Source organism: Rhinopithecus roxellana, chromosome 8 (genome assembly GCF_007565055.1).
Source record: "Rhinopithecus roxellana isolate Shanxi Qingling chromosome 8, ASM756505v1, whole genome shotgun sequence".
NCBI lineage: Eukaryota > Metazoa > Chordata > Mammalia > Primates > Cercopithecidae > Rhinopithecus > Rhinopithecus roxellana.
This window is the reverse complement of record NC_044556.1, coordinates 4,639,330-4,665,264: the sequence shown is the minus strand read 5'-3', so window position 1 is coordinate 4,665,264 and position 25,935 is coordinate 4,639,330. Positions and strand designations below refer to the sequence as shown.

At 44.6% G+C, this 25,935-nt stretch overlaps 1 protein-coding gene across 2 annotated transcripts; it reads left to right on the top strand.

Moving 5' to 3' along the window:
• The first annotated feature begins 862 nt into the window (after positions 1-862).
• On the top strand, positions 863-21,040 carry LOC104661115 (zinc finger protein 69). 2 transcript variants are annotated; one of them, XM_030935167.1, is made up of 4 exons: positions 863-1,093; positions 17,498-17,624; positions 17,830-17,890; positions 18,577-20,621. In XM_030935167.1, the coding sequence occupies exons 1-4, from the start codon at positions 1,031-1,033 to the stop codon at positions 20,024-20,026; spliced, it is 1,701 nt and encodes a 566-aa protein (XP_030791027.1). In that variant the 5' UTR covers positions 863-1,030; the 3' UTR covers positions 20,027-20,621. The 2 variants fall into 2 exon arrangements, with proteins under 2 accessions (XP_030791027.1, XP_010359982.2); XM_010361680.2 differs by having other exon boundaries at positions 902-1,093; positions 17,489-17,624; positions 18,577-21,040.
• Positions 21,041-25,935: the final 4,895 nt, after the last annotated feature.

Below are 25,935 nucleotides of genomic sequence, written 5' to 3'. Positions count from 1 at the left end.
GTACAAGTAGTCAATCGGGTCAGCTCAGATTGTGTGGTCGAACCCCAGGCCATGAAGGAGTGACACAGAGATAGGGACTGCATTAAGGATATAAAAACCCCCTGGTGACCTTTGTTCTCTGTGCTCTGGTGATCTTGATTGACACAAGTGGCACCCTTCTGCAGAAGTAAATTGCCTTGCTAAACAAATTAAACTTTTCCCTAAGTGTTAGTTTTACTTCGCAGGACCAAGAATTTATTCCTAAAGCATTTTATATCCAACAGAGATCTTCATATATATAAAGAAAATGTGTGAAGATCAGGCTAGAGACAGAATTGTTTGGGGGGCGTCACCTGGATAAAGTTGACAGTTTATTTAGGCAAAAGCTTAAATTAACCCCAGGAAAGAGTTTGCTGCTGGTGAAAATGAAGATCTGGAAGAAGGGAGCATTTTCACACTGGGAGGAAGGGATGGGGTAAGTGAGCAAGTCTTGGCCATGTCTCATCCCCAGTTGCGGCCCGCTTGAGGACATATGCCTCTCCTCCTGGTGCAGGCGTGCCTGGCCTGGTCTCCGTTCCACTGCTGCTCTGGGGCAGGAGATGGCTCCTGTGGACACGGAGTCTGAAATTCCCTGCACACTCCTGTGACCCCGTGCAGAACGAAGGAGAGGGACAGTCCCTTGAGTGAGGAGGACGCTAGCGTTCTCCTCTATCAATAGCCAGTTTGGCTGAAATGCAAATATCCAATAACCAGAGTGCAGGAAGGAGCTCACCCTTAGGAAAGCAGTGGTTAAAATCCGCGAGTCTGGCTCCGCAGGGCCTGATACCCAGGGCTTCCGCTGTCACTCGTACATGGGGGGCGGGGTCTAGCATTCCATCCAATCAGAGGCACTGGGGCGTGGCCCTGCCCGCTGTTCATCCAGACACTGAGGGGGTCGCATTCCTGCCTTCACCTTTGTGGCTGAGCGGGCCGCGGTTCGGATCCGGTCTTTCCAGCCCCGAGAGGGACCTGGTGCCTCTACCCAGGATTTTGTCGCTCTGTCACCTGCGCTATGCCCTGCTGTAGTCACAGGAGGTGTAGAGAGGACCCCGGGACATCTGAAAGCCAGGAAATGGTGCGTGTGTGGGGCTGGGTGTCGTGAGACGGGGGAGGGGCTGCCTGGACCGACGGGAACCGATTGTGGCGAGACCCTGGCCTTCCTGCGGGCGACTTCGGGATCTGGGACCAAGGCCTCCTGGAGCCGCTCGGCCCTTGGTCCCCTCGGCTGCTGGGTGTGGCTGGGCCGACAGCCGGGACACCAGGCGTCATGTCCTGTCCCTGCGCGGCGACTGCGGCTCCAGCGCCCGAAGCCACGCGTCTACCCAGATTGTGCGGAAGCCGCGGGAGGGTCATGGGGGGGATCCCGACTCGGGTGTGGGGTTCGTGCCTAGGAGGAGCAGCGTTCTGTGGGACCCCCAGTGTCCACTTTTTCTCTTGTTTAAAACTAAACTAAGGAAGGTTAACAAAGAGTTCATTTGAGCAAATAGCGATTCACGAATGAGAAACACCCAGTCCTGGCTTGTAGTTTGTCAAAGGAGAAAGCCAAACTATGTAAAATAAAGAAGTTTGTTCGGAGCCGAATAGGAGAGACCTTGGCCGAGGGAAAAACGTCCCCAAGAAGCCTGGAGTGAGTGGTCCCGAGGCGGCTCAAAACAGTTTGGTTTTATTCATTTTAGAGGGACAGGAATTGCAGGGAAAATAATTAGTTACTGGAAGGTGTAAGTTCCTTTGGCAGAAAGGGACCTGGCCGGGCGCGGTGGCTCACGCCTGTAATCCCAGCACTTTGCGGGGCCGAGGCAGGTGGATGACCTGAGGTCAGGAGTTCAAGACCAGCCAGGTCAACATGATGAAACCGCGTCTCTACTAAAAATATAAAAAAGAAACTAGCCGGGCATGGTGGTGGACGCCTGTAATCCCAACTACTCGGGAGGCTGAGGCAGGAGAATTGCTTGAACCCAGGAGAGGGAGGTTGCAGTGAGCCCACACAGTGCCACTGCACTCCAGCCTTGGCGACAGAGTGAGACTGTCTAAAAAAAAAAACAGAAACAAAAAACAGAAAGGGTGGGACCTGTGGAAGGGGGATTAGAAGGCACAGGTGGTTGGGGGATTCAGTAGGTGGCAGCTGGTTAAGAGTGTGAAGCTTTGTCTAAAGTTTGGAGGAGGTAGGAAGGAATGCTGAAGGAAGGGGGTCTGTTATCTGCCACTTGATTCCATCCCAGCCAAAAAACAGACCTGTTTCTCTAGATTTTATGAATTCTAAGGCATGACTTACCCTTGCCTTGCGTGGCCTTAGGTCTTGTTTGTAATTTGGTATCTTATTGCCACAGGAGTCTTTTTTTTCCAGTCTGATGATGTCTGTTTTTACATTAATGTGTGTCAGTTGCTGCATCTAAACTCCTAAAGGGAGAGGGTGTAAGGAAGCCTGTCTCACCTCCCATCCTGTCATACAGAGGAACTCAATTTTCAGGGTTTTTTGGGGGTCCCCTTGGCCAAGAGCCGGTCACTTCCCTTACCTGGGAAGGTACTTTGTTTTTGTTTTTGTCTGAAACAGTCTCCTTCTGTCACTCAGGCTGGAGTGCAATGGCTCGATCTCGGCTCACTGCCACCTCCACCTTCCGAATTCAAGCGATTCTCCAGCCTCAGCCTTCCGAGTCGCTGGGATTACAGGCACGCACCTGAAGGGGGCCTGCCCCTCCACACCTGTGGGTATTTCTCATCAGGTGGAGATGAAAGACTGAGAAAAGAAATAAGACACAGAGACAAAGTATAGAGAAAGAACAGTGGGCCCAGGAGACTAGTGCTCAACATGCGAGGACCTACACCGGTGCTGGTCTCTGAGTTCCCTCCGTATTTATTGATCATTATTTTTACTATCTTGGCGAGGGGAGTGTGGCAGGGCCACAGGGTGATGGTGGGGAGAAGGTCAGCAGGGAAACATGTGAGCAAAGGAACCTGTATCATGAGTAAGTTCAAGGAAAGGTACTGTGCCTGGATGTGCAGGTAGGCCAGATTTCTGTTTCACTTTACACAAACATCTCAGTGTAGCAAAGAGTAACAGAGCAGTGTTGCTGCCAGCATATCTCGCCTCCCACAGGGCGGGTTTTCTCCTCTCAGAATAGAATGAATGGTGGGCTTTACACAGACACATTCCATTCCCAGGAACCAGCAGGAGACAGAAGCCTTCCTCTTATCTCAACTTCAAAGAGGCCTCCATCTTTGACTACTCCTTCTCAGCACAGACCCTTCACAGGTGTCGGGCTGGGGGATATAAGGTCTTTCCCACGAGACCATATCTCAGGCTGTCTCAGTTGGGGGAAACCTTGGACAATACCCAGGCTTGTTTGGGCAGAGGTCCCTGCGGCTTTCCACAGTGCATTGTGCCGCTGGTTAATAGAGAATGGAGAATGGTGATGACTTTTACTAGGCATACTGCCTGCAAACATATTGTTAACAAGGCACATCCTGCACAGCCCTAAATCCATTAAACCTTGATTCAATACAGCACAGGTTTCTGTGAGCACAGGGTTGGGGCTAAAGTTACAGATTAACAGCGTCTCAAAGAAGAACAATTTTTCTTAGTACATACCAAAATGGCGTTTCTTATGTCTTCCTTTTCTACATAGACACAGTAACAATCTGATCTCTCTTTCTTTTCCTCACATGCACTACCAGGCCCGCCTAATTTTTGCGCTTTTAGTAGAGATGGGGTTTCACCATGTTGGCCAGGCTGTTCTCGAACTCCTGACCTCAAGTGACTCACCCGCCTCGGCCTCCCAAAGTGCTGAGATTACAGGTGTGAGCCACCTCACCAGACCAGAAGGTATGTATTTATTTTTGGTTTACAGATTGAAGGCTAGGCTTTTATTAGGTGCATGAGGAGACAAACCAGATAAATGCTTGATTGGTGGCAGAGATGCAGTTGCCTTATTTGGACTTGTCAACCCAAAATAATTGAAAGGTTCAGATTTCAGTTTGAAGAGTTTATTCAAGTGGAAAGATAGCAATGGCCCATTCAGGAAAAAAATAGACTCCAGAGAAGTGGACTCAGTATTCTAAAATTGGAAGTTAAGTTCTTGCTTATATCACCAGGAAAAGAGGTCGTGATCAGACCCCAAGAGAATTCTTGGATCTCACACAGGAAGGAATTCAAGATGAGTCACAAAGTGCAGTGAGAAGAGAGTTTGTTGAAAGCTTGCTCTGGGCTAGCATGATGACTTAGATCTGTTTTCCAATCACATTGGGAGGCCGAGGTGGGAGGATCACTTCTGGTCAGCAGTTCAAGAGCATGTTGCCTGGGCAACATAGGAAAACCCTGTCTTTTCCAAAAATAACAAAAATTAGCTGGGTGTGGTGGCCTGCACCTGTAGTCCCATGTACTTGGGAGGCAAGAGTTCAAGACCCAGCTGGCCAACACAGCGAGACCCTGTCTCTATTAAAAAAAAAAAAAAAAAAGGAAAGGCAAGGGAGGGAGGGAGGGAGGAAGGAAGAAAGAAAAAGAAAAGAAAAGGAAGGAAGGAAAAGAAAGAGTGATTCTCTTACAGCATACAGCATCTTTATAAAGCAAGTAGAGGAATGTACTAAGTGTTTCTTATGTGGGAGTCTTGTCTATGTGAAGACTAAACTAACCTGTGCCTACCTGCATGTGGGCTGACAGCGTCACAAAATTTATTACTCTGTTGATTTAAAGAAAACTACCCTTTACATTTTAGCACCTAAGTGCATTAAAACGTAACTGTAATTATCTTGAAAGCACGTATTGTTACGGGTATTGGGACATCGGGACGTTCTGTTGTTGTGGGAGTGTAAGGATACTTGCAGGCATCTTCAGGCTGTTTCCTTCATGGGAAACATTTGATGACCACGGGTTGTGACTGGCAAGGAGTGTTTCTTGTTAGTCTCAAGATGGAGCTGAACTTAAATTGGTGTTACTCTGGCTCCCCTAGGCCCCTGCTTCCCTAACACTTATATAGAGAAATTGCAAATAAATATAATAGGATTGCATTTTCCATACAAGGCTGATGTATGAGGTACAATAGTTTAATTTTATTTTTTTCTGTGAGCTAATGTCTTGTTCTGTGGCCCAGGCTGGAGCAGTGGTGTGATCATGGCTTGCTGCAGCCTTGACCTCCCTGGTTCAAGCACCTCAGCTTCCCAAGTAGCTGAGACTGCAGTTGCCCACCAGCACACCTGGCTGATTTTTTTTTTTAACGGAGGTGGTGTCTCGATATGTAGCCTAGGCTGGTCTCTGGCTCCTGGACTCAAACAGTCCTGCTTCCTTGGCCTCCAAAAGTGCTGAGATTACAGATACCAACCACTGCACCCGGCTAACAACTTAATTCTTTAGGGTTTGCTTTTTTCCCCCAGAGCTTGTATTCTTTTCTTTCTAGCTGGTTTTTATTTCCTTTTCAATTTAAAAGAGTGAATTTAACATTCCAGCTGAAGACAATGTGATAGGCATGAAGTCTTTGTGTGAGGAAGTCAAGAGGGAAGTTAGTCTACTACAGAGATCAGTAGTGAAGAGGGGCCTGGCGGGATGGCTCACACCTGGAACCCCAGCACTTTGGGCGGCCGAGGCAGGTGGATGGCTTGATCTCAGGAGTTCAAGACCAGCCTGGGCAACATAGTGAGACCCCATCTCAATTGTGAAAAATCATATTAAATTAAAAAATAAAAAGTGAAGAGGGAAAGGGTCTTTCCTGTTTCCTTTCAATCATTTAGAACATTTTACAAAACACTATAGGTAAGAAAGAAGGTGAATCTGTAATCAGGGAAAGGAGAGTTCCAGCTGGCTATGTGAAAGCTGTGTGTCATGTGACTCAACCCCATGATCACATTGCTTCAAGATAGAGATCCACCAGCTTAAATATTTGAATTACTTTGTTGTTTTTGTTTGTTTGTTTGTTTGTTTGTTTTGAGATAGGGTCTCACTCTGTGGCCCAGGGTGGAGTACAGTGGCACGATCTCAGTTCACTGCAGCCTTTGCCTCCTGGGTTCAAGTAATTCTCCTGCTTCGGCCTCCCAAGTAGCTGGGATTACATGCATGTGCCACCACACTCGGCTAATTTTTGTATTTTTAGTAAACACGGGGTTTTACCATGTTGGCCAGGCTGGTCTCAAACTCTTGTCCTCAAGTGGTCTGCCCACCTTGGCCTCCTAAAGTGGTGAGATTACAGGTAGAAGCCAGCTTGCCTGGCCTGACTTAGGTAGAAAATTTCTAGTTATGTAATCAGAGATTAATTGGTGGATTCTGTCTGATGAAACATAAATTTCATTTCCCTATAAATTAGTAGTTTTGAAGGGTTGCATTTAAATTTAATTTCAGGATCTTTTTTTTTTTTTTTTTTGAGACGGAGTCTTGCTCTGTCGCCCGGGCTGGAGTGCAGTGGCCAGATCTCAGCTCACTGCAAGCTCCGCCTCCCGGGTTCACGCCATTCTCCTGCCTCAGCCTCCCGAGTAGCTGGGACTACAGGCGCCCACCACCTCGCCCGGCTAGTTTTTTGTATTTTTAGTAGAGACGGGGTTTCACGGTGTTAGCCAGGATGGTCTCGATCTCCTGACCTTGTGATCCGCCCGTCTCAGCCTCCCAAAGTGCTGGGATTACAGGCTTGAACCACCGCACCCGGCCTAATTTCAGGATCTTTAAGTAGGAGCTTCAGACATTGCATACAGTTCGGTCTCATTGTTTTTTATTTAAATTTTTTCACAATCCCCAGGGAAACTGGTTTCCCCTGGCATTTTCCAAAGATATGGGAAGTAGGGCCTCAAATCCTCCACCCTCATACCACAGCCTAACTCTTCAAGGGCTTGCAGTGAAATCTGTTTCTGAACATTTCACATGACAGGAAAGCAGAAAATAACCACTAGACATTTTCCCGAAAAACCTTTCTGCCTCTCCTCTTATCTTTCCTAGACACAGACACCTTATCAGGATGTCTTTGGGATGAGGTTCCTATCTGGAAACTTTACAGGGTGATGTGTCGTCTGTACACCCTCCTATCTTTTCCTGGTTTTGAGTTTTGGAACTGCGTGGGGCTGACTCAAGATCCCCACGACTGCCCTGTCTCCTGGAGCATCTCATGGGTATCAGTGCCTAGGGGAGTGGGGCCTCCTGAGGGAGCCCCTGAATGACTAATGGTGGAGGAGATGCCTGGTATACTCTTCATCTAAATCACCAATTCTTGGGGTGCTCAGCTTCTCTCTCCCAACTCCAGTTTCCATTCATTGGAGACACATGGCCGTCAGCCAGTTGGATGTTGCTATTGAGGAAAAGGAGAAATGATTCCTGTCTTCTGAATGTCTCAACTGTGAAGAGAGAAATATCCCAAAAGACAAGGAAAGGCCACTCCAACGGGGTACAGCAATAGCCTGCAAAGCAAAATATACATGGGGGTACACAGGGGACAGAATGCAGTGTTGGTGGGAAACAGTCATGGAGCACTTCTCCTTTCCTCTCATGTGAAATGTTCAGAGAATCACCACCAGACACTTTCCTGTCAAAATGTGCATGCTTCTCCTTTCCTCTGTTGTGGAAACACATTTTATCAGATTGTCTTTTGGTTGAGGCTCCCCTTTGGAAACTTCAAAGGGTATTGTGTCTTCAGTGCACTCTCCTATGTTTTCTTGGTCCTGGGTGGCAGAATTGGGGTGACCTAATATGTCCACAGCTTCCCTGTCTCTTGGAGGGCCTCATGAGTATCAGCCCCTGGGTCACTCCTCCCCGGGGACAGAGTGAGGTAGGAGAATGGGGACTCCCAAGAGAGCAGCTGAATGCCTCTGGTGCAGGGAGACTCCTGGTATACTCTGCATCTAGATAGCCAACCTTGGAGATGCTCAGCTTTTCTTTCCAAACCCCAGTTTTCATAAGTTGGAGACACGCAGCTGTCAGCCAGTTGGATGGTGCTATTGAGGGAAAGGAGAGATGATTCCTGTCGTCTGGATTGTGTCAACTGTGAAGGGAGACAAAACCCCAAAAGACAAGGAAAGCCCACCCCAGCAGGGCGGACCAGTAGCCTGCAAATCAGAATATGGAAGGGGGTACACAGCGGGGTATAGTGCGGTGTTGGTGGAAAGTAGTCACTGAGCGCTTTAGTGAGGAGGATGGGGGTGGAGAGATGTCTCATGTGATGGGGTGACCTGTGCTGACACATCAGTCAGACCTGTGTTCCAGCCAGCACTGCCCCTCTGTGGGCTTGTCCCTTGTAAAGAATTGTTCATACATTGCAGCTTGAGTGTTTCAAATTAACTTTACATTACATTTTTCACTAGGGCCAAATCCAAGAATGATTGCGTAGGTCAGTGAGACACAGAAGAGGCAACTCAGCAAAGCACTGCTCACAATCCCAGGAGATGAGGGCAGCACACCTGCAGAGCAACACAGAGTGGGGGGAACATCCAGGATGCACATTCAACCAGCAGGTGGGGAGCAGGACAGACAGGGACCTGTGGGCCAGAGCTTTTCTCAGGGTTGAGGGAATAGACCAAGGAAGTGTCTCTCAGGGAGTTGTTTCTGGTGGATTTAGAGCAAGCAGGCACTAGTTCTGTGAAGTCACACTGTGATTAAAAGCTGGTCTGTGCCATCCATGTGGGATGTAAGTGTTAGCGAGACAACTCAAATTGGTTATATGTAGCTGTCCCACAGGGAGGTGGTCACCAGAATGCAGTTGTGTAAGAAATATATGTGAGTTGGCCGGGCGCGGTGGCTCAAGCCTGTAATCCAGCACTTTGGGAGGCCGAGACGGGCGGATCACGAGGTCAGGAGATGGAGACCGTCCTGGCTAACACAGTGAAACCCCGTCTCTAGTAAAAAATACAAAAAACTAGCCGGGCGAGGTGGCGGGTGCCTGTAGTCCCAGCTACTCGGGAGGCTGAGGCAGGAGAATGGCGTGAACCTGGGAGGCGGAGCTTGCAGTGAGCTGAGATCTGGCCACTGTGCTCCAGCCTGGGCGACAGAGCGAGACTCCATCTCAAAAAAAAAAAAAAAAAAAAAGAAATATATGTGAGTTGACCCCATGGAGGAACTGGGAGGAGGTGGAGACCTGGAAACTGTTGAGTTTGAATAAAGTTTTCTTCTATTATGAGCAAAGTAAATCCATAAAGGAAATGCATGCTAAGGTAACATATAATTATAAGAACTCACCATATCCGGCAGCTCTAGAATTAATTAAATTATTGTATATGGAAACAATGGGTAGTAAACTGATTATTCTCCGGTAGAGAACCATTTGTCCCTGCTTTTTCTGTTAAGTGTTCACCACTTGCATCATTGGCTGACAACACCTGGTTTGTCATAGTTTCACATTACCTTAAACAGATGCCCAGACTGGGCACGGTGGCTCACATCTGTAATCCCAGCACTTTGGGAGGCTGAGGTGGGAGGAACACCCGAGGTCAGGAGTTCAAGATCAGCCTGACCAATCTGGTGAAACCCTGTCACTACTAAAGGTACAAAATTAGCCAAGCGTGGTGGTGCATGGCTGTAATCCCAGCTACTCGGTTGGCTGAAACAGGAGAATCATATGAACCTGGGAGGTGGAGGTCGCAGTGAGCCGAGAACACACCATTGCTGTCCTGCCTGGGCACTAAGAGCGAAATGCCCGTAAAAAATAATAGTAAAAATAAAATAAAATAAAATAAGATAAAATAAAATAAACAACTAAATGCCCTGGTTTCACAATTTGATGTTTTCCATTGGCCTATCTTTCCATCTCTCCGATAATACCATTTTCTCTTTTTTTTTTTTTGAGACGGAGTCTCGCTCTGTCCCCCAGGCTGGAGTGCAGTGGCCGGATCTCGGCTCACTGCAAGCTCCGCCTCCTGGGATCACGCCATTCTCCTGCCTCAGCCTCCTGAGTAGCTGGGACTACAGGCGCCTGCCACCTCGCCCGGCTAGTTTTTTTTTGTATTTTTAGTAGAGACGAGGTTTCACCGTGGTCTCGATCTCCGGACCTTGTGATCCGCCCGCCTCGGCCTCCCAAAGTGCTGGGATTACAGGCGTGAGCCACCGCGCCCGGCCCATTTTCTCTTAATTAGTATAGAGTTCAAAGCTATGGTGTTCAGTGGTTGGGTGTATTGCCTCTCTATCTTAGTTATCTTGGGCTGCTGTATCAAATTACCATAGACTGGGTGACTTAAAGAATAAACATTTATTTCTGGCAGTTCTTGAGGTTGTGAAGTCCACGTTCAGGGAGCTGGCAGATCTAGTGTCCGGTAAGGGCCCGCTTCCTGGTTTGCAGATGGTCATCTTCTTGTGGTTTCTTCACATGACAGAAAAGAGAGGAAGCCGGCTCTCCTGTGTCTTCTTATAAGAGCACTAATCTCATTCAGAAAGGATCGACTCTTAATGCTGTCATCTAATCCTAATGACTTTTCAGAGATGTCAACTTCTAATACTATATTGGGGGGTAGGTTATTAATGTGTGATTTTTTTGGAGGGATGCAAATATTCACGCCATAACACCCCCCAACCATATTCTGTAGAGCATCTTGGTTATTCTTAGTCATTGTCTTGTATTTCAGTTTTTAGAAGTAGTTTTTTCTTAATTTTAGTGAACAAAACAAACTGCCTTGTACATTTCATGGAATAAAATATAACTGTAGTCATATTTCAGAAAGGTTACATCATAGTGCTATTTAATCTCCTTTTAAGGACACATGACATTTTTCCATTTATTTCATTTTATATTGATGTTTTTCAGTGTAGACTTTTTACATAAGAATCATTTTATATATCCTTTCTGAGACTTTTTTGGACTTCAAGAAAATTAGTTTTAATAGAAATTAGTGGCTGGGCATGATGGGTCATGCCTGTAATCCCAGTATTTGGGAAGCAGAGGTGGGCGGATCACCTGAGGTCAGGAGTTGGAGATCAGCCTGATGAACATGGAGAAACCCTGTCTCTACTAAAAATACAAAGTTAGCCAGGCCTGGTGGCGCATGCCTGTAATCCCAGCTAGTCAGGAGGCTGAGGCAAGAGAATCACTTGAACCCGGAGGCCAAGGTTGCAGTGAGCTATGATTGCACCATTGCATTCCAGCCTGGGCAACAAGAGTTAAACTCCATCTCAAAAATAAAAAAATGAAATAAAATAAAAGATTATTCCAGCCTCAGCAACATGACAAACTTTGCCTGTGCAAAAAATTACCTCATCATTGTGATGTGTGCCTGCAGTCCCAGCTACTCAGGAGGCTGAAGTAGAAGGATCTGTTGAGTCTGAGAGTTCCAGGTTGCAGTGAGCTATGATTGCACCACTACACTCCAGCCTGGGAAGCAGAATGAGACTCTGTTTCAAAAAAAAAAAAAAAAAGAAAAGAAAAGGGCTGGGTGCGGTGACTCACATCTCTGATCCCAGCACTCTGGGAGGCCGAGGCGGGTGGATCACAAGGTAAGGAGATCAAGACCATCCTGGCTAACATGGTGAAACCCTGTCTCTACTAAAAATATGTAAAATTAGCCTAGCATGGTGGTGGGTGCCTATAGTCCCAGCTAATCAGGAGGCTGAGGCAGGAGAATGGCGTGAACCCAGGAGGCGGAGCTTGCAGTCAGCTGAGATGGCGCCACTGCACTCCAGCCTGGACGACAGAGAGAGACTCCGTCTCAAAAAAAAAAAGAAAAAGAAAAAAAAAATTAGTTTCAACAGAGTATGCTGTCTTTTAAAAATTACATTCAGCAGATTGTTGCTGATAATTAAAATTCACTGAGATTTATTTCTGTATAGTGTGCATTCTAGAAACTTACTAAAATATTACATATGCACAAAATACATGAAAGAATTGCACAATGAATTCAAATAATGATGGAGCCAGTATTGGGAATGATAAGATAATTGCCTTACTTTTCCTTACACTTTCACAACCTGGGTACGCATCCTCATCAGTATATTTTATTTTTGCATGTTTTTTATGCAAATGACAACCAATATGTGATATTTTATATCAGATTTTATTTTAACTCAGTTATGAACCTTATATGGAATGATAGTTAATTCACTTTCTTATTTAATGGATTTTATTATTTAGGACAATGGTTGTTTCCCCAAAACACTGAGCAGATAAATCCACAGAGTTCCCACATTTTTCTTCCAGGCTCATAGTTCCCCCCTCCTTATTTTTTTGAGACAGAATCTCGCTTTGTTGCCCAGGCTGGAGTGCAGTGGCTTGATCTTGGCTCACTGCAACCTCTGCCTCCTGGGTTCTAGCAATTCTTCTGCCTCAGCCTCCTGAGTAGCTGGAAATACAGGTGCCCACCACCACACTCGACTAGTTTTTGTATTTTTAGTAGAGAGAGGGTTTCACCATGTTGGCCGGGCTGGTCTTGAACTCCTGGCCTCAGGTGATCCACCCGCCTCAGCCTCCCAAAGTGCTGGGATTACAAGCGGGAGCCACCCATTTTTTTTCATCACTGAGTAACATTCTATTGTACAGATGTTACCATGGTTTGTTTCTTTATTCCCCTGTTGAAAGATTCCTCTTGAGCCTGGTGTGATGCCGCATCCCTGAGTTCCCAGCACGTGGGACACTGAGGTGAGAAGATTGCTTGAGGCCAGGATTTAGAGACCAGCCTGGTAGATACAGTGTGAGACCTTGTCTATTATTATTATTATTTTTTTTAAAGACTCACCTTGTTAGAATCTAGTTTTTGGCAGTTATGAGTAGCTGCTAAAAATGTTTGTGGGAGGACTTTTGTGTGGACATCAGTTTTCACTTCGTTTAGGTCAATATGTAGGAATGAGACTACTGAATCAGTAAGACCACGCTTATTTTCTTCAGGGCTCCGCAGACTGTCTTCCAAATCGGCTGTAGAATTTTCCATTCACATTCATAGTGAAGGAGAGTTCACTGTCATTGGCATTAGGAAGTGTCAGTGTTTTGGATTTTAGCTACTCCACCAGGTATTTGCTGCTGCTTCACTGTTTTTTTCCTTTCTTTTTTTTTTTTTTTAATTCCTTTGGAGACGGAGTTTCATTCATGTTACCCAGACCGGAGTACAATGTCGCTGCAGCCTCTGCCTCCCGGGTTTAAGTGATTCTCCTGACTCAGACTCCTGAGTAGCTGCGATTACAGGTGTTCGCTGCCACACATGGCCGCTGTTAGTATTAGTAGAAACGGTTTCACCATGTTGGCCAGGCTGGTCTCAAACTTTTGACCTCAGGTGATCCAGCTGCCTCAGCTTCCCAAAGGGCTGGATTACAGGCGTGAGGCACTGTGCCCAGCCTGTTTTCATTTGCTCTTTAATAGCATGTAATGTAGAGCATCCTGTCATGTTTGTTTGCCATAATTACATTCTTTAGGGGGAGATATATTTGGAAAGATTGAGCTGTTTTTTTGAGACTGAGTCTGGCTCTGTCACCCAGGCTGGAGGACAGCGGCGCGATCTCAGCTCACTGCAACCTCTGTCTCCCCCGTCCCAGCGATTCTCCTGCCTCAGCCTCCTGAGTAGCTGGGATTACAGGCTCTTAACCACCAGGCCCAACTAATTTTTTTTTTTTTTTTTTTTTGGAGACGGAGTCTGGCTCTCTCACCCAGGCTGGAGGGCTATGGTGTGATCTCAGCTCACTGCAAGCTCTGCCTCCCGAGTTCACTCCAGTCTCCTGCTTCAGCCTCCTGAGTAGCTGGGACTATAGGTGCCCACCACTATACCCAGCTAATTTTTTTTTTTGTATTTTTAGTAGAGACGGGGTTTCATTGTGTTAGCCAGGATGGTCTCGATCTCCAGACCTTGTGATCCACCCATCTCGGCCTCCCTAAGTGCTGGGATTACAGGCCACTGCACCCCGCCCCCGGCTAATTTTTGTATTTTTACTAGAGACAGGGTTTCACCATGTTAGTCAGGTTGGTCTCAAACTCCTGACCTCGGTGATCCATCCATCTCTGCCTCCCAAAGTGCTGCGATTACAGGTGTGAGCCACCACCCCTGACCTTTTGCCTTTTTTTTGATTGGTTGTTTTTTTTCTTACTGAATTTTAGGAGTTCTTCATACCTTTTGGGTACCAGTTCTTGATCAGATAGGTGTTCTGCAAATATTTTGTCCCAGTCTGCCACCTGTCTTTTTATTCTGTTAACAGAGTCTTTTCCAAAACATTTTTGTTTTGAATGAAGTCCAATTTATCGATTTTCTCATTCACATATCATGCTTTTTGTGTTGTGTGTGAAACCTTATTGGCAAATCCAAGGTTGTCTTGGTTTTCACAAGTGTTATGTTCTAGAAGTTGTGAGGTTTGCATTTTCCATTTGAGTAAACGATTCAATAGGAAGTAGTTTTGTAAAAGGTACAGTTCTGTGTCTAATTCATTTCTTTGCATTTGCTAATTCAGGTGTTTCAATACCGTTTGTTTTGTGCCACCATGCCTAATGTTTTACTTTATTATGGAGACGGGGTCTCCTTATGTTGCCCAGGCTGGTCTGGAACTGCGGGGCTCAATTGATCTGTCTGCCTTGGCTTCTGGGTTTGCATTTTTAATACTTGTCTTTATGGTAGATTTTTCTGTTTCTAGTGCCTGTCTTGGCATCTTTTTTTTTTTTTTTTTTTTTTGAGACGGAGTCTCGCTCTGTCGCCCGGGCTGGAGTGCAGTGGCCGGATCTCAGCTCACTGCAAGCTCCGCCTCCCGGATTCAAGCCATTCTCCTGCCTCAGCCTCCCGAGTAGCTGGGACTACAGGCGCCCGCCACCTCGCCCGGCTAGTTTTTTTTTTTTTGTATTTTTTAGTAGAGATGGGGTTTCACCATGTTAGCCAGGATGGTCTCGATCTCCTGACCTCGTGATCCACCCGTCTCGGCCTCCCAAAGTGCTGGGATTACAGGCTTGAGCCACCGCGCCCGGCCCTGTCTTGTCATCTTATGGGATCTTCTCGTATATTTAATTTATTGAGCATTTTTAATCGTGAGGAGATATTAACCTATTTATGCTGGAGGTTACACTTCTTTGAATTGCAGACGTGTGAAAAATCAGACTTTGGCCATGACCTTAAGCAGTAGGATATAAATAACTCCCACATCCTTAGCTTTCCAAAAATGCAACACTAGGCATAAATTGATTAAGGCTTGTCAGATGCCTTTTCTGCCTCTGTTAGGACATTCTTATGGTGTTTTGTTTGTTGGTTTTAAGACAGTCTCACTGTGTCGCCCTGGTGGGAGTGCAGTGGCGTGATCTCGGCTCACTGCAACCTCCGCCTCCTAGGTTCAAATGATTCTGCCACACTGGCCTCTCAAGTAACTGGGACTATAGACACATGCCACCACGCCTGGCTAATTTTTGTATTTTTTTAGAGATGGAGTTCCACCACGTTGGTCAGGCTAGTCTCAAACTGCTGGCCTCAAGTGATCTGCCCGCCTCAATCTTCCAAAGTGCTGGGATTATAGGCATGAGCCACCATGCCTGGCTGCTACCATGATTTATTATCATTACTTATCTTAAAAGAATGTAAAACTTATCAGCTGAAGAAATTTTACAGGTACAGTTGAGATGGATTGACAAATCTACTTAAGTTCTCTAAGATGAATTCTATTATATTTTGCTTTTTTCAAAATTATCCAGAGGTTTCATGCATGTTGTAGTACGGGCCACGATTTCATTTTCTTTTCTTTTTTGTTTTTGAGTCGGAGTTTCACTCTTGTTGCCCAGGCTGGAGTGCAGTGGCACAATGTTGGCTCACCTGCCTCCTGGGTTCAAGCAATTCTCCTGCCTCAGCCTCCTGAGTAGCTGGGATTACAGGCACATGCCAACACGCCTGGGTAATTTTGTATTTTTTGTAGAGATGGGGTTTCTCCATGCTGGTGAGGCTGATCTCAACCTCAGACCTTCAGGTGATCTGCCCACCTTGGCCTTCCAAAGTGCTGGGATTACAGGCATGAGCCACCATGCCCGGCTAAGATGTCATTTTCTAAGAGTAAATAATATCGCATTTTGTGTATATGCTTACCACATTTTGTTTTCCCATTCAGCTGTCAGTGGATAGGTTATTGGCTGCATTGCTTATTACTGCCACCTCAGGAAGGTCGTATAGTAGTTAAATCTGTGCTTATTACACCTGGGTGTCTCTTAGGAGTTTCTTGTTTGTCCTCTTGTGTACATACAGTGCCAGGTTTTTTTTAGGAATGTCCCCTTTGCCCTGTCATCATCTATCTAGCTACATTCTGGCAGGATAACTGCAAAGTGAATGATTCCTGGAGATCATAATGGAAGTTTCTTTCTACCCAGGTGATTCCCCTACTCTCTGCTTATATCTAGCATGCCTGTTTTGGGTAGTCCCTGGGGGTGACTCCCTCAAAGAGCAGGGGCTCCCCATCATGCTCTTTGCTAGCTATCTGCTTCCTCTGACAATATCAACAAAGATTACACTTTGGGAACAGGCATTTTCAAGGATGCACGGCCTCAGGTCTGCTATTGTTAACTTTGTTCTGCATATGAATTCACAGGACTCTATTTTGACAGGTGCTGCAGACCCACAGTCCAAAGAGACATTAGGGACAGCCCAGGCAGCTCACTTTTCTCCCTGGGTTCAGTGAATACACACATTTTCCTATCCTGCTGTGACTTTGACTTTACCCCTTGTTCAGTTCTAGCATCACAATTGCTTTATGAACTAGCCAGGTGTGGTGGCACATGCCTGTGGTCTCAACCACTCAGGAGGCTGAGGCATGACAATCGCATGAACCCAGGAGTAAGACGTTGTAGTGAGCCAAGATGGTGGCACTACACTCCAGCCTGGGTAACAGTGCAAGATACTGTCTTAAAAAAACCAAAACCAAACAACTGCTGGTGGGGCATGGTGGCTCACACCTGTAATCCCAGCACTTTGGGAGGCTGAGGCAGGCAGATCACCTGAGGTCGGCAGCCTGACCAACATGGAGAAACCCTGTCTCTAGTAAAAATATAAACTTAGCTGGGTATGGTGGCACATGCCTGTAATCTTAGCTACTCAGGAGGCTGAGGAAATAGAAGTGCTAGACCCCAGTGGTGCAGCCTGGGCGACAAGAGTGAAAATCTGTCTCAAAAAAAAAAAAAAAAAGGCAGGTACGGTGGCTCACGCCTGTAATCTGAGCACTTTGGGAGGCCAAGGTGGGCAGATCACGAGGTCAGGAGATCGAGACCATCTTGGCTAACACAGTGAAACCCCGCCTCTACTAAAAACACACAAAAAAATTAGCCAGGCATGGTGGCAGTCGTCTGTAGTCCCAGCTACTCGGGAGGCTGAGGCAGGAGAATGACTTGAACTGGGGAGGCAGAGCTTGCAGTGAGCCGAGATCGGGCCACTGCACTCCAGCCTGGGTGACAGAGCGAGACTCCATCTCAAAAAAAAAAAAAAAAAAATTGCGTTATGGAAGAAAGTTTCTCCCTGTAGATACAGGGGGAAAAGGATCTGATGAGCAAAGCAAGGAATAAGTGTTTGGAGTCCACGGCATCCTGAGAACATCTTGGGAATAGAGTCTAGGCCCCCAGTGCTGTCACTCTCACCCATCCTCCTCTACACATGTGAGATGTTTCAGGACCCAGTGGCCTTTGAGGATGTGGCTGTGAACTTCACCCAGGAGGAGTGGGCTTTGCTGGATATTTTTCAGAAGAATCTCTACAGGGAAGTGATGCTGGAAACTTTCAGGAACTTAACCTCTATAGGTAAGAATGACAATATTCCTTTCCTCAGTCCATTAGTGAACCAGTGTTTCTAGCTCATCAATGCTGTTGAGTGATTTAGAACATAGACAGGAAATACTTTGATGAATAAATGAGGTATGGCTGCAGTAAATCATGGGCATAGAATCTAATAATTTTTCACAATTTTTTAATGCCTCAGGACTATTTTTGTGTGTCTGTATTTTAGGAAAAAGTTGGAAAGACCAGAACATTGAATATGAGTACCAAAACCCCAGGAGAAACTTCAGGTAATTTGTACTTACAAGACAAAGCAGTGTCTCTCTAGACAATCTTAGAATATGACAATATATTGAAAATAAGTAAAACAAAGAACTAAGTCCAGGATCAAGTTCATTTATTTTTAAAATATTTGATCAAAAAAAAAAAAATGTAAATGTGACATAGGCTGTGGGCTAACTCCTGTAATCCCAATCCTTTGAGAAGTGGAGATAGGAGGATAGCTTGAGGCCAGCAGTTCAAGAACAGCCTGGGCAACATAACGAGACCGTATATCAACAACAGCAAAAAATTAGCCGGGCATTGTGGTCTGTAGTCCCAGCTACTCAGGAGACTGAGGCAGGAGGATCACTTGAGCCAGTAAAGCCTGCCGTAAGCTATGATGGTATCACTGCACTCCAGCATGGACAACAGGACAAGACCCTGAAACAAAAGAAAAATGACAGAGTATTTAGTATTTGTAAAAGAGTTTACTTGGGAAGAGTATTAGGAAGCCCCATATAAACATTTTTTAAAATAATAGTTATGGCTGGGACACCTTGTAGAACACGTTGTCCAGTCACCTTCAAACAATTCAGCCAGGGCAGAAAGCCTACACTTTGATGGACAGTGTTAAAAATGCAAGTGCAATACTTGATGTTGAATATAAAATTACTTATAAATAAACCCTTCATAATGTGCCTCTCATGTTTTACAGGAGTCTCATAGAAGAGAAAGTCAATGAAATTAAAGAAGACAGTCATTGTGAAGAAACTTTTACCCAGGTTCCACAAGACAGGCTGAACTTCCAGGAGAAGCAAACTTCTCCTGAAGTAAAATCATGTGACAGCTTTGTGTGTGGAGAAGTTGGCACAGGTAACTCATCTTTTAATATGAACATCAGAGGTGACATTGGACACAAAGCATATGAGTATGAGGAATATGGACTGAAGCCATGTAAGTGTCAACAACCTAAAAAAGCCTTCAGATATCACCCCTCCTTTAGAGCACAAGAAAGGGATCACACTGGAGAGAAACCCTATGCTTGTAAAGAATGTGGAAAAACCTTGATATCCCATTCAAGCATTCAAAGACACATGATAATGCACAGTGGGGATGGGCCTTATAAATGTAAATTTTGTGGGAAAGCCTTCCATTGTCTCAGTTTATATCTTATCCATGAAAGAACACACACTGGAGAGAAACCATATGAATGTAAACAATGTGGTAAATTCTTCAGTTATTCTGCTGCCCTTCAAATACATAAAAGAACTCACACTGGAGAAAAGCCTTATGAATGTCAGGAATGTGGGAAAGCATTTCATAGTCCCAGATGCTGTCGTAGACATGAAATGATTCACATGGGAGAGAAGTCTTATCAATGTAAGGAATGTGGGAAAGCATTCACGTGTCCCCATTATGTTCGTAGACATGAAAGGACCCACTCTGGAAAAAAACCCTATGAATGTAAGCAGTGTGGGAAAGCATTATCCTCTCTTCCAAGTTTTCAAACACACGTAAGAATGCACTCTGGAGAAAGACCTTATGAATGTAAGATATGTGGGAAAGGCTTTTGTTCTGCCAATTCATTTCAAAGACATGAAAAAACTCACAGTGGAGAGAAACCCTATAAATGCATGCAATGTGGTAAAGCCTTCATTCATTCCAGTTCCCTTCGATATCATGAAAGGACTCACACTGGAGAGAAACCCTATGAATGTAAGCAATGTGGGAAATCCTTCAGATCTGCCTCACACCTTCGATTGCATGGTAGGACTCACACTGGAGAGAAACCCTATGAATGTAAGGAATGTGGGAAAGCCTTCAGATCTATGAAGAACCTTCAAAGTCATGAAAGGACACAAGCACACATAAGAATACACTCCGGAGAAAGACCTTATAAATGTAAGATATGTGGGAAAGGCTTTTATTGTCCCAAATCGTTTCAAAGACATGAAAAAACTCACACTGGAGAGAAACTCTATGAATGCAAGCAATGTGGTGAAGCCTTCAGTAGTTCCAGTTCCTTTCGATATCATGAAAGGACTCACACTGGAGAGAAACCCTATAAATGCAAGCAATGTGGGAAAGCCTTCAGAGCTGCCTCAGTCCTTCGAATGCATGGTAGGACTCATCCTGAAGAGAAACCCTATGAGTGTAACCAATGAGGGAAAGCCTTCAGATGTGCCTCACACTTTTGAGTGTGTGGTAGGAGACACAACAGAGAGAAACCCTATGAATGTAAGGAATGTGGGATACCCTTCAGATCTGCCAAGAACCTTCGAATTCCTGAAAGGACACAAGCATACATAAGAGCGCACACTGGATAGCTGAACAAAAGGCAGCAGAAACTTCTGCAGACTTAAACATCCCTGTCTGACAGCTTTAAAGAGAGTAGTGGTCCTCCCCGCACAGAGTTTGAGATCTGAGAACAGACAGTCTGCTTCCTCCAGTGGGTCCCTGAGCCCCGAGTAGCCTAACTGGGAAGCACCTCCCAGTAGGGGCCGACTGACACCTCATACGGCCGGGTGCCCCTTTGTGACGAAGCTTCCAGAGGAAGGATCAGGGAGCAACATTTGCTGTTCTGCAATATTTGCTGTTCTGCAACCTCTGCTGGTGATACCCAGGCAAACAGGGTCTGGAGTGGACCTCCAGCAAACTCCAACAGACCTCAGCTGAGGGTCCTGACTGTTAAAAGGAAAACTAACAGAAAGGACATCCACACCAAAACCCATCTGTACATCACCATTGTCAAAGACCAAAGGTAGATAAAACCACAAAGATGGGGAGAAACCAGAGCAGAAAAGCTGAAAATTCTAAACATCAGAGCGCCTCTTCTCCTCCAAAGGAACACAGCTCCTCACCAGCAATGGAACAAAGCTGGATGGAGAATAACTTTGACGAGTTGAGAGAAGAAGGCTTCAGACGATCGGTAATAACAGACTTCTCCAAGCTAAAGGAGGATGTTTGAACCCATTGCAAAGAAGCTAAAAACCTTGAAAAAAGATTAGATGAATGGCTAGCTAGAATAAACAGAATAGAGAAGACTTTAAATGACCTGATGGAGCTGCAAACCATGGCATGAGAACTACGTGACACATGTACAAGCTTCAGTGGCCAATTCGATCAAGTGGAAGAAAGGGTATCAGTGAAGATCAAATGAATGAAATGAAGTGAGAAGTTTAGAGAAAAAAAGAGTAAAAAGAACAAAGCCTCCAAGAAATATGGGACTATGTTAAAAGACCAAATCTACGTCTGATTGGTGTACCTGAAAGTGATGGGGATGGAACCAAGTTGGAAAACACTCTTCAGGATATTATCCAGGAGAACTTCCCCAACCTAGCAAGGCAGGTCAACATTCAAATTCAGGAAATACAGAGAACGTCACAAAGATACTCCTCAAGAAGAGCAACTGCAAGACACATAATTGTCAGATTCACCAAAGTTGAAATGAAGGAAAAAATGTTAAGGGCAGCCAGAGAGAAAGGTCGGGTTACCCACAGAGGGAAGCCCATCAGACTAACAGTGAATCTCTCGGCAGAAACTCTACAAGCCAGAAGAGAGTGGGGGCCAATATTCAGCATTCTTAAAGCAAAGAATTTTCAACCCAGAATTTCATATCCAGCCAAACTAAGCTTCATAAGTGAAGGAGAAATAAAATCTTTTACAGACAAGCAAATGCTGAGAGATTTTGTCACCACCAGGCCTGCCTTACAAGAGCTCCTGAAGGAAGCACCAAACATAGAAAGGAACAACTGGTACCAGCCATTGCAAAAACGTAAAGGCCATCAATGCTAGGAAGAAACTGCATCAACTAACAAGCAAAATAGCCAGCTAACATCATAATGACAGGATCAAATTCACACATAACAATATTAGCCTTCAATGTAAATGGGCTAAATGCTCCAATTAAAACACATAGACATGCAAATTGGATAAAGAATCAAGATCCATCAGTGTGCTGCATTCAGGAGACCCATCTCACGTGCAGAGATATACATAGGCTCAAAATAAAGGGATGGAGGAATATCTACCAAGCAAATGGAAAACAACAGCAACAATGAAAAAGCAGGGGTTGCAATCCTAGTCTCTGATAAAACAGACTTTAAACCAACAAGGATCAAAAGAGACAAGGTCATTACATAATGGTAAAGGGATCAATTCAACAAGAAGAGCTAACTATCCTAAATATTTATGCACCAAATACAGGAGCACCCAGATTCATAAAGCAAGTCCCTAGAGACCTACAAAGAGACTTAGACTCCCACACAGTAATAATGGGAGATTTTAACACCCCACTGTCAACGTTAGACAGATCAACGAGATGGAAAGTTAACAAGGACATCCAGGAATTGAACTCAGCTCTGCACCAAGCAGACCTAATAGACATCAACAGAACTCTCCACCCCAAATCAACAGAATATACATTCTTCTCAGCACCCACATCACAGTTATTCCAAAATTGACCACATAGTTGGAAGTAAAGCATTCCTCAGCAAATGCAAAAGAACAGAAATTATAACAAACTGTCTCTCAGACCACAGAGCAATCAAACTAGAACTCAGGATTAAGAAACTCACTCTAAACCACTCAACTACATGGAAACTGAACAACCTGCTCCTGAATGACTACTGGGTACATATCAAAATGAAGGCAGAAATAAAGATGTTCTTTGAAACCAATGAGAACAAAAGTACAACATACCAGAATCTGTGGGACACATTTAAAGCAGTGTGTAGAGGGAAATTTATAGCACTAAATGCCCACAAGAGAAAGCAGGAAAGATCTAAAATTGACACCCTAACATCACAATTAAAAGAACTGGAGAAGCAAGAGCCAACACATTCAAAGGCTAGGAGAAGGCAAGAAATAACTAAGATCAGAGCAGAACTGAAGGACGTAGAGACACAAAAAACCCTTCAAAAAATCAGTGAATCCAGGAGCTGGTGTTTTGAAAAGATCAACAAAATTGATAGACTGCTAGCAAGACTAATAAATAAGAAAAGAGAAGAGAATCAAATAGACACAATAAAATTGATAAAAGGGATATCACCACCAATCCCCTAGAAATACAAACTACCGTCAGAGAATACTATAAATACCTCTGTGCAAATAAACTAGAAAATCTAGAAGAAATGGATAAATTCCAGGACACATACATCCTCCCAAGACTAAACCAGGAGGAAGTTGAATCCCTCAATAGACCAATAACAGGGTCTGAAATTGAGGCAATAATTAATAGCCTACCAACCAAAAAAAAGTCCAGGACCAGATGGATTCACAGCTGAATTCTACCAGAGGTACAAAGAGGAGCTGGTACCATTCCTTCTGAAACTATTCCAATCAATAGAAAAAGAGGGAATCCTCCCTAACTCATTTTATGAGGCCAGCATCATCCTGATACCAAAACCTGGCAGAGACACAACAAAAAAAAAGAATTTTAGACCAATATCCCTGATGAACATCAATGCAAAAATCCTCAGTAAAATACTGGCAAACTGACTCCAGCAGCACATCAAAAAGCTTTTCCACCACAATCAAGTTGATTTCATCCCTGGGATGCAAGGCTGGTTCAACATATGCAAATCAATAAACATAATCCATCATTTAAACAGAACCAAAGACAAAAGCCACGTGATAATAGATGCAGAAAAGGCCTTCAACAAAATTCAACAGCCCTTTATGCTAAAAACTCTCAACAAACTAGGTATAGATGTGATGTATCTCAAAATAATAAGATCTATTTATGACAGACCGACAGCCAATATGAAACTGAATGGGCAAAAACTGGAAGCATTCCCTTTGAAAACTGGCACACAACAGGGATGCCCTGTCTCACCACTCCTATTCAACACAGTGTTGGAAATTCTGGCCAGGGCAATCAGGCAGGAGAAATAAATGAAGGGTGTTCAAGTAGGAAAAGAGGAAGTCAAATTGTCCCGGTTTGTAGATGACATGATTGTATATTTAGAAAACCCCATCGTCTCAGTCCAAAATCTGCTTAAACTGATAAGCAACTTCAGCAAAGTCTCAGGATACAAAATCAATGTGCAAAAATCACAAGCATTCCTATACACCAATAACAGACAAACAGAGAGCCAAATCATGAGTGAACTCCCATTCACAATTGCTTCAAAGAGAATAAAATACCTAGGAATCCAACTTACAAGGGATGTGAAGGAACTCTTCAAGGAGAACTACAAACCACTGCTCAACGAAATCAAAGAGGACACAAACAAATGGAAGAACATTCCATGCTCATGGATAGGAAGAATCAGTATCATAAAAATGGCCATACTGCCCAAGGTAATTTATAGATTCAATGCCATCCCCATCAAGCTACTGATGACTTTCTTCACAGAATTGGAAAAAAACTACTTTAAAATTCATAGGGAACCAAAAAGAGCCTGCACTGCCAAGACAATCCTAACCAAAAGAACAAAGCTGGTGGCATCAGGCTACCTGACTTCAAACTATACTACAAGGCTACAGTAACCAAAACAGCATGGTACTGGTACCAAAACAGAGATATAGACCAATGGAACAAAACAGAGCCCTCAGAAATAATACTACACATCTACAACCATCTGATCTTTGACAAACCTGACAAAAACAAGGAATGGGGAAAGGATTCCCTATTTCATAAATGGTGCTGGGAAAACTGGCTAGCCATATATAGAAAGCTGAAACTGGATCCCTTCCTTACACCTTATACAAAAATTAATTCCAGATAGATTAAAGACTTAAATGTTAGACCTAAAACCATAAAAACCCTAGAAGAAAACCTAGGCGATACCATACAGTATAGGCATGGGCAAGGACTTCATGACTAAAACACCAAAAGCAATGGCAACAAACACCAAAATTGACAAATGGGATCTAATTAAACTAGAGAGCTTCTGCACAGCAAAAGAAACTACCATCAGAGTGAACAGGCAACCTACAGAATGGGAGAAAATTTTCACAATCTACCCATCTGACAAAGGGCTAATATCCAGAATCTACAAAGAACTTAAACAAATTTACAAGAAAAAATCAACCCCATCAAACAGTGGGCAAAAGATATGAACAGACACTTCTCAAAAGAAGACATTTATGCAGCCAACAGACACATGAAAAAATGCTCATCATCACTGGCCATCAGAGAAATGCAAATCAAAACCACAATGAGATACCATCTCACACCAGTTAGAAAGGCGATCATTAAAAAGTTGGTAAACAACAGGTGCTGGAGAGGATGTGGAGAAATAGGAACACTTTTACACCGTTGGTGGGACTGTAAACTAGTTCAACCATTGTGGAAGACAGTGTGGCAATTCCTCAAGGATCTAGAACTAGAAATACCATTTGACCCAGCCATCCTAGTACTGGGTATATACCCAAAGGATTATAAATCACACTGCTATAAAGACACATGCACATGTATGTTTATTGCGGCACTGTTCACAATAGCAAAGACTTGGAACCTACCCAAATGTCCATCAATGATAAACTGAATAAAGAAAATGTGGGCCGGGCGCGGTGGCTCAAGCCTGTAATCCCAGCACTTTGGGAGGCCGAGACGGGCGGATCACGAGGTCAGGAGATCGAGACCATCCTGGCTAACACGGTGAAACCCCGTCTCTACTAAAAAATACAAAAAACTAGCCGGGCGAGGTGGCGGGCGCCTGTAGTCCCAGCTACTCCGGAGGCTGAGGCAGGAGAATGGCGTAAACCCGGGAGGCGGAGCTTGCAGTGAGCTGAGATCCGGCCACTGCACTCCAGCCTGGGCGACAAAGCCAGACTCCGTGTCAAAAAAAAAAAAAAAAAAAAGAAAATGTGGCACATATACACTATGGAATACTATGCAGCCATAAAAAAGGATGAGTTCGTGTCCTTTGTAGGGACATGGATGAAGCTGGAAACCATCATTCTGAGCAAGCTATTGCAAGGACCAAAAACCAAACACCGCATGTTCTCACTCATAGGTGGGAATTGAAGAATGAGAACACTCGGACACAGGGTGGGGAACATCACACAATGGGGCCTGTCGTGGGGTGGGGGAGGGGGAGGGATAGCATTAGGAGATATACCTAAC

Excerpts from the sequence above, each read along its gene's own strand:
- LOC104661115 (XM_010361680.2), top strand. The coding sequence starts at position 1,031 with ATGCCCTGCTGTAGTCACAGGAGGTGTAGAGAGGACCCCGGGACATCT. Across the intron at positions 17,625-17,829 it reads CAGGAACTTAACCTCTATAG|GAAAAAGTTGGAAAGACCAG; the intron begins GTAAGAATGACA and ends TCTGTATTTTAG. Across the intron at positions 17,891-18,576 it reads AACCCCAGGAGAAACTTCAG|GAGTCTCATAGAAGAGAAAG; the intron begins GTAATTTGTACT and ends CATGTTTTACAG.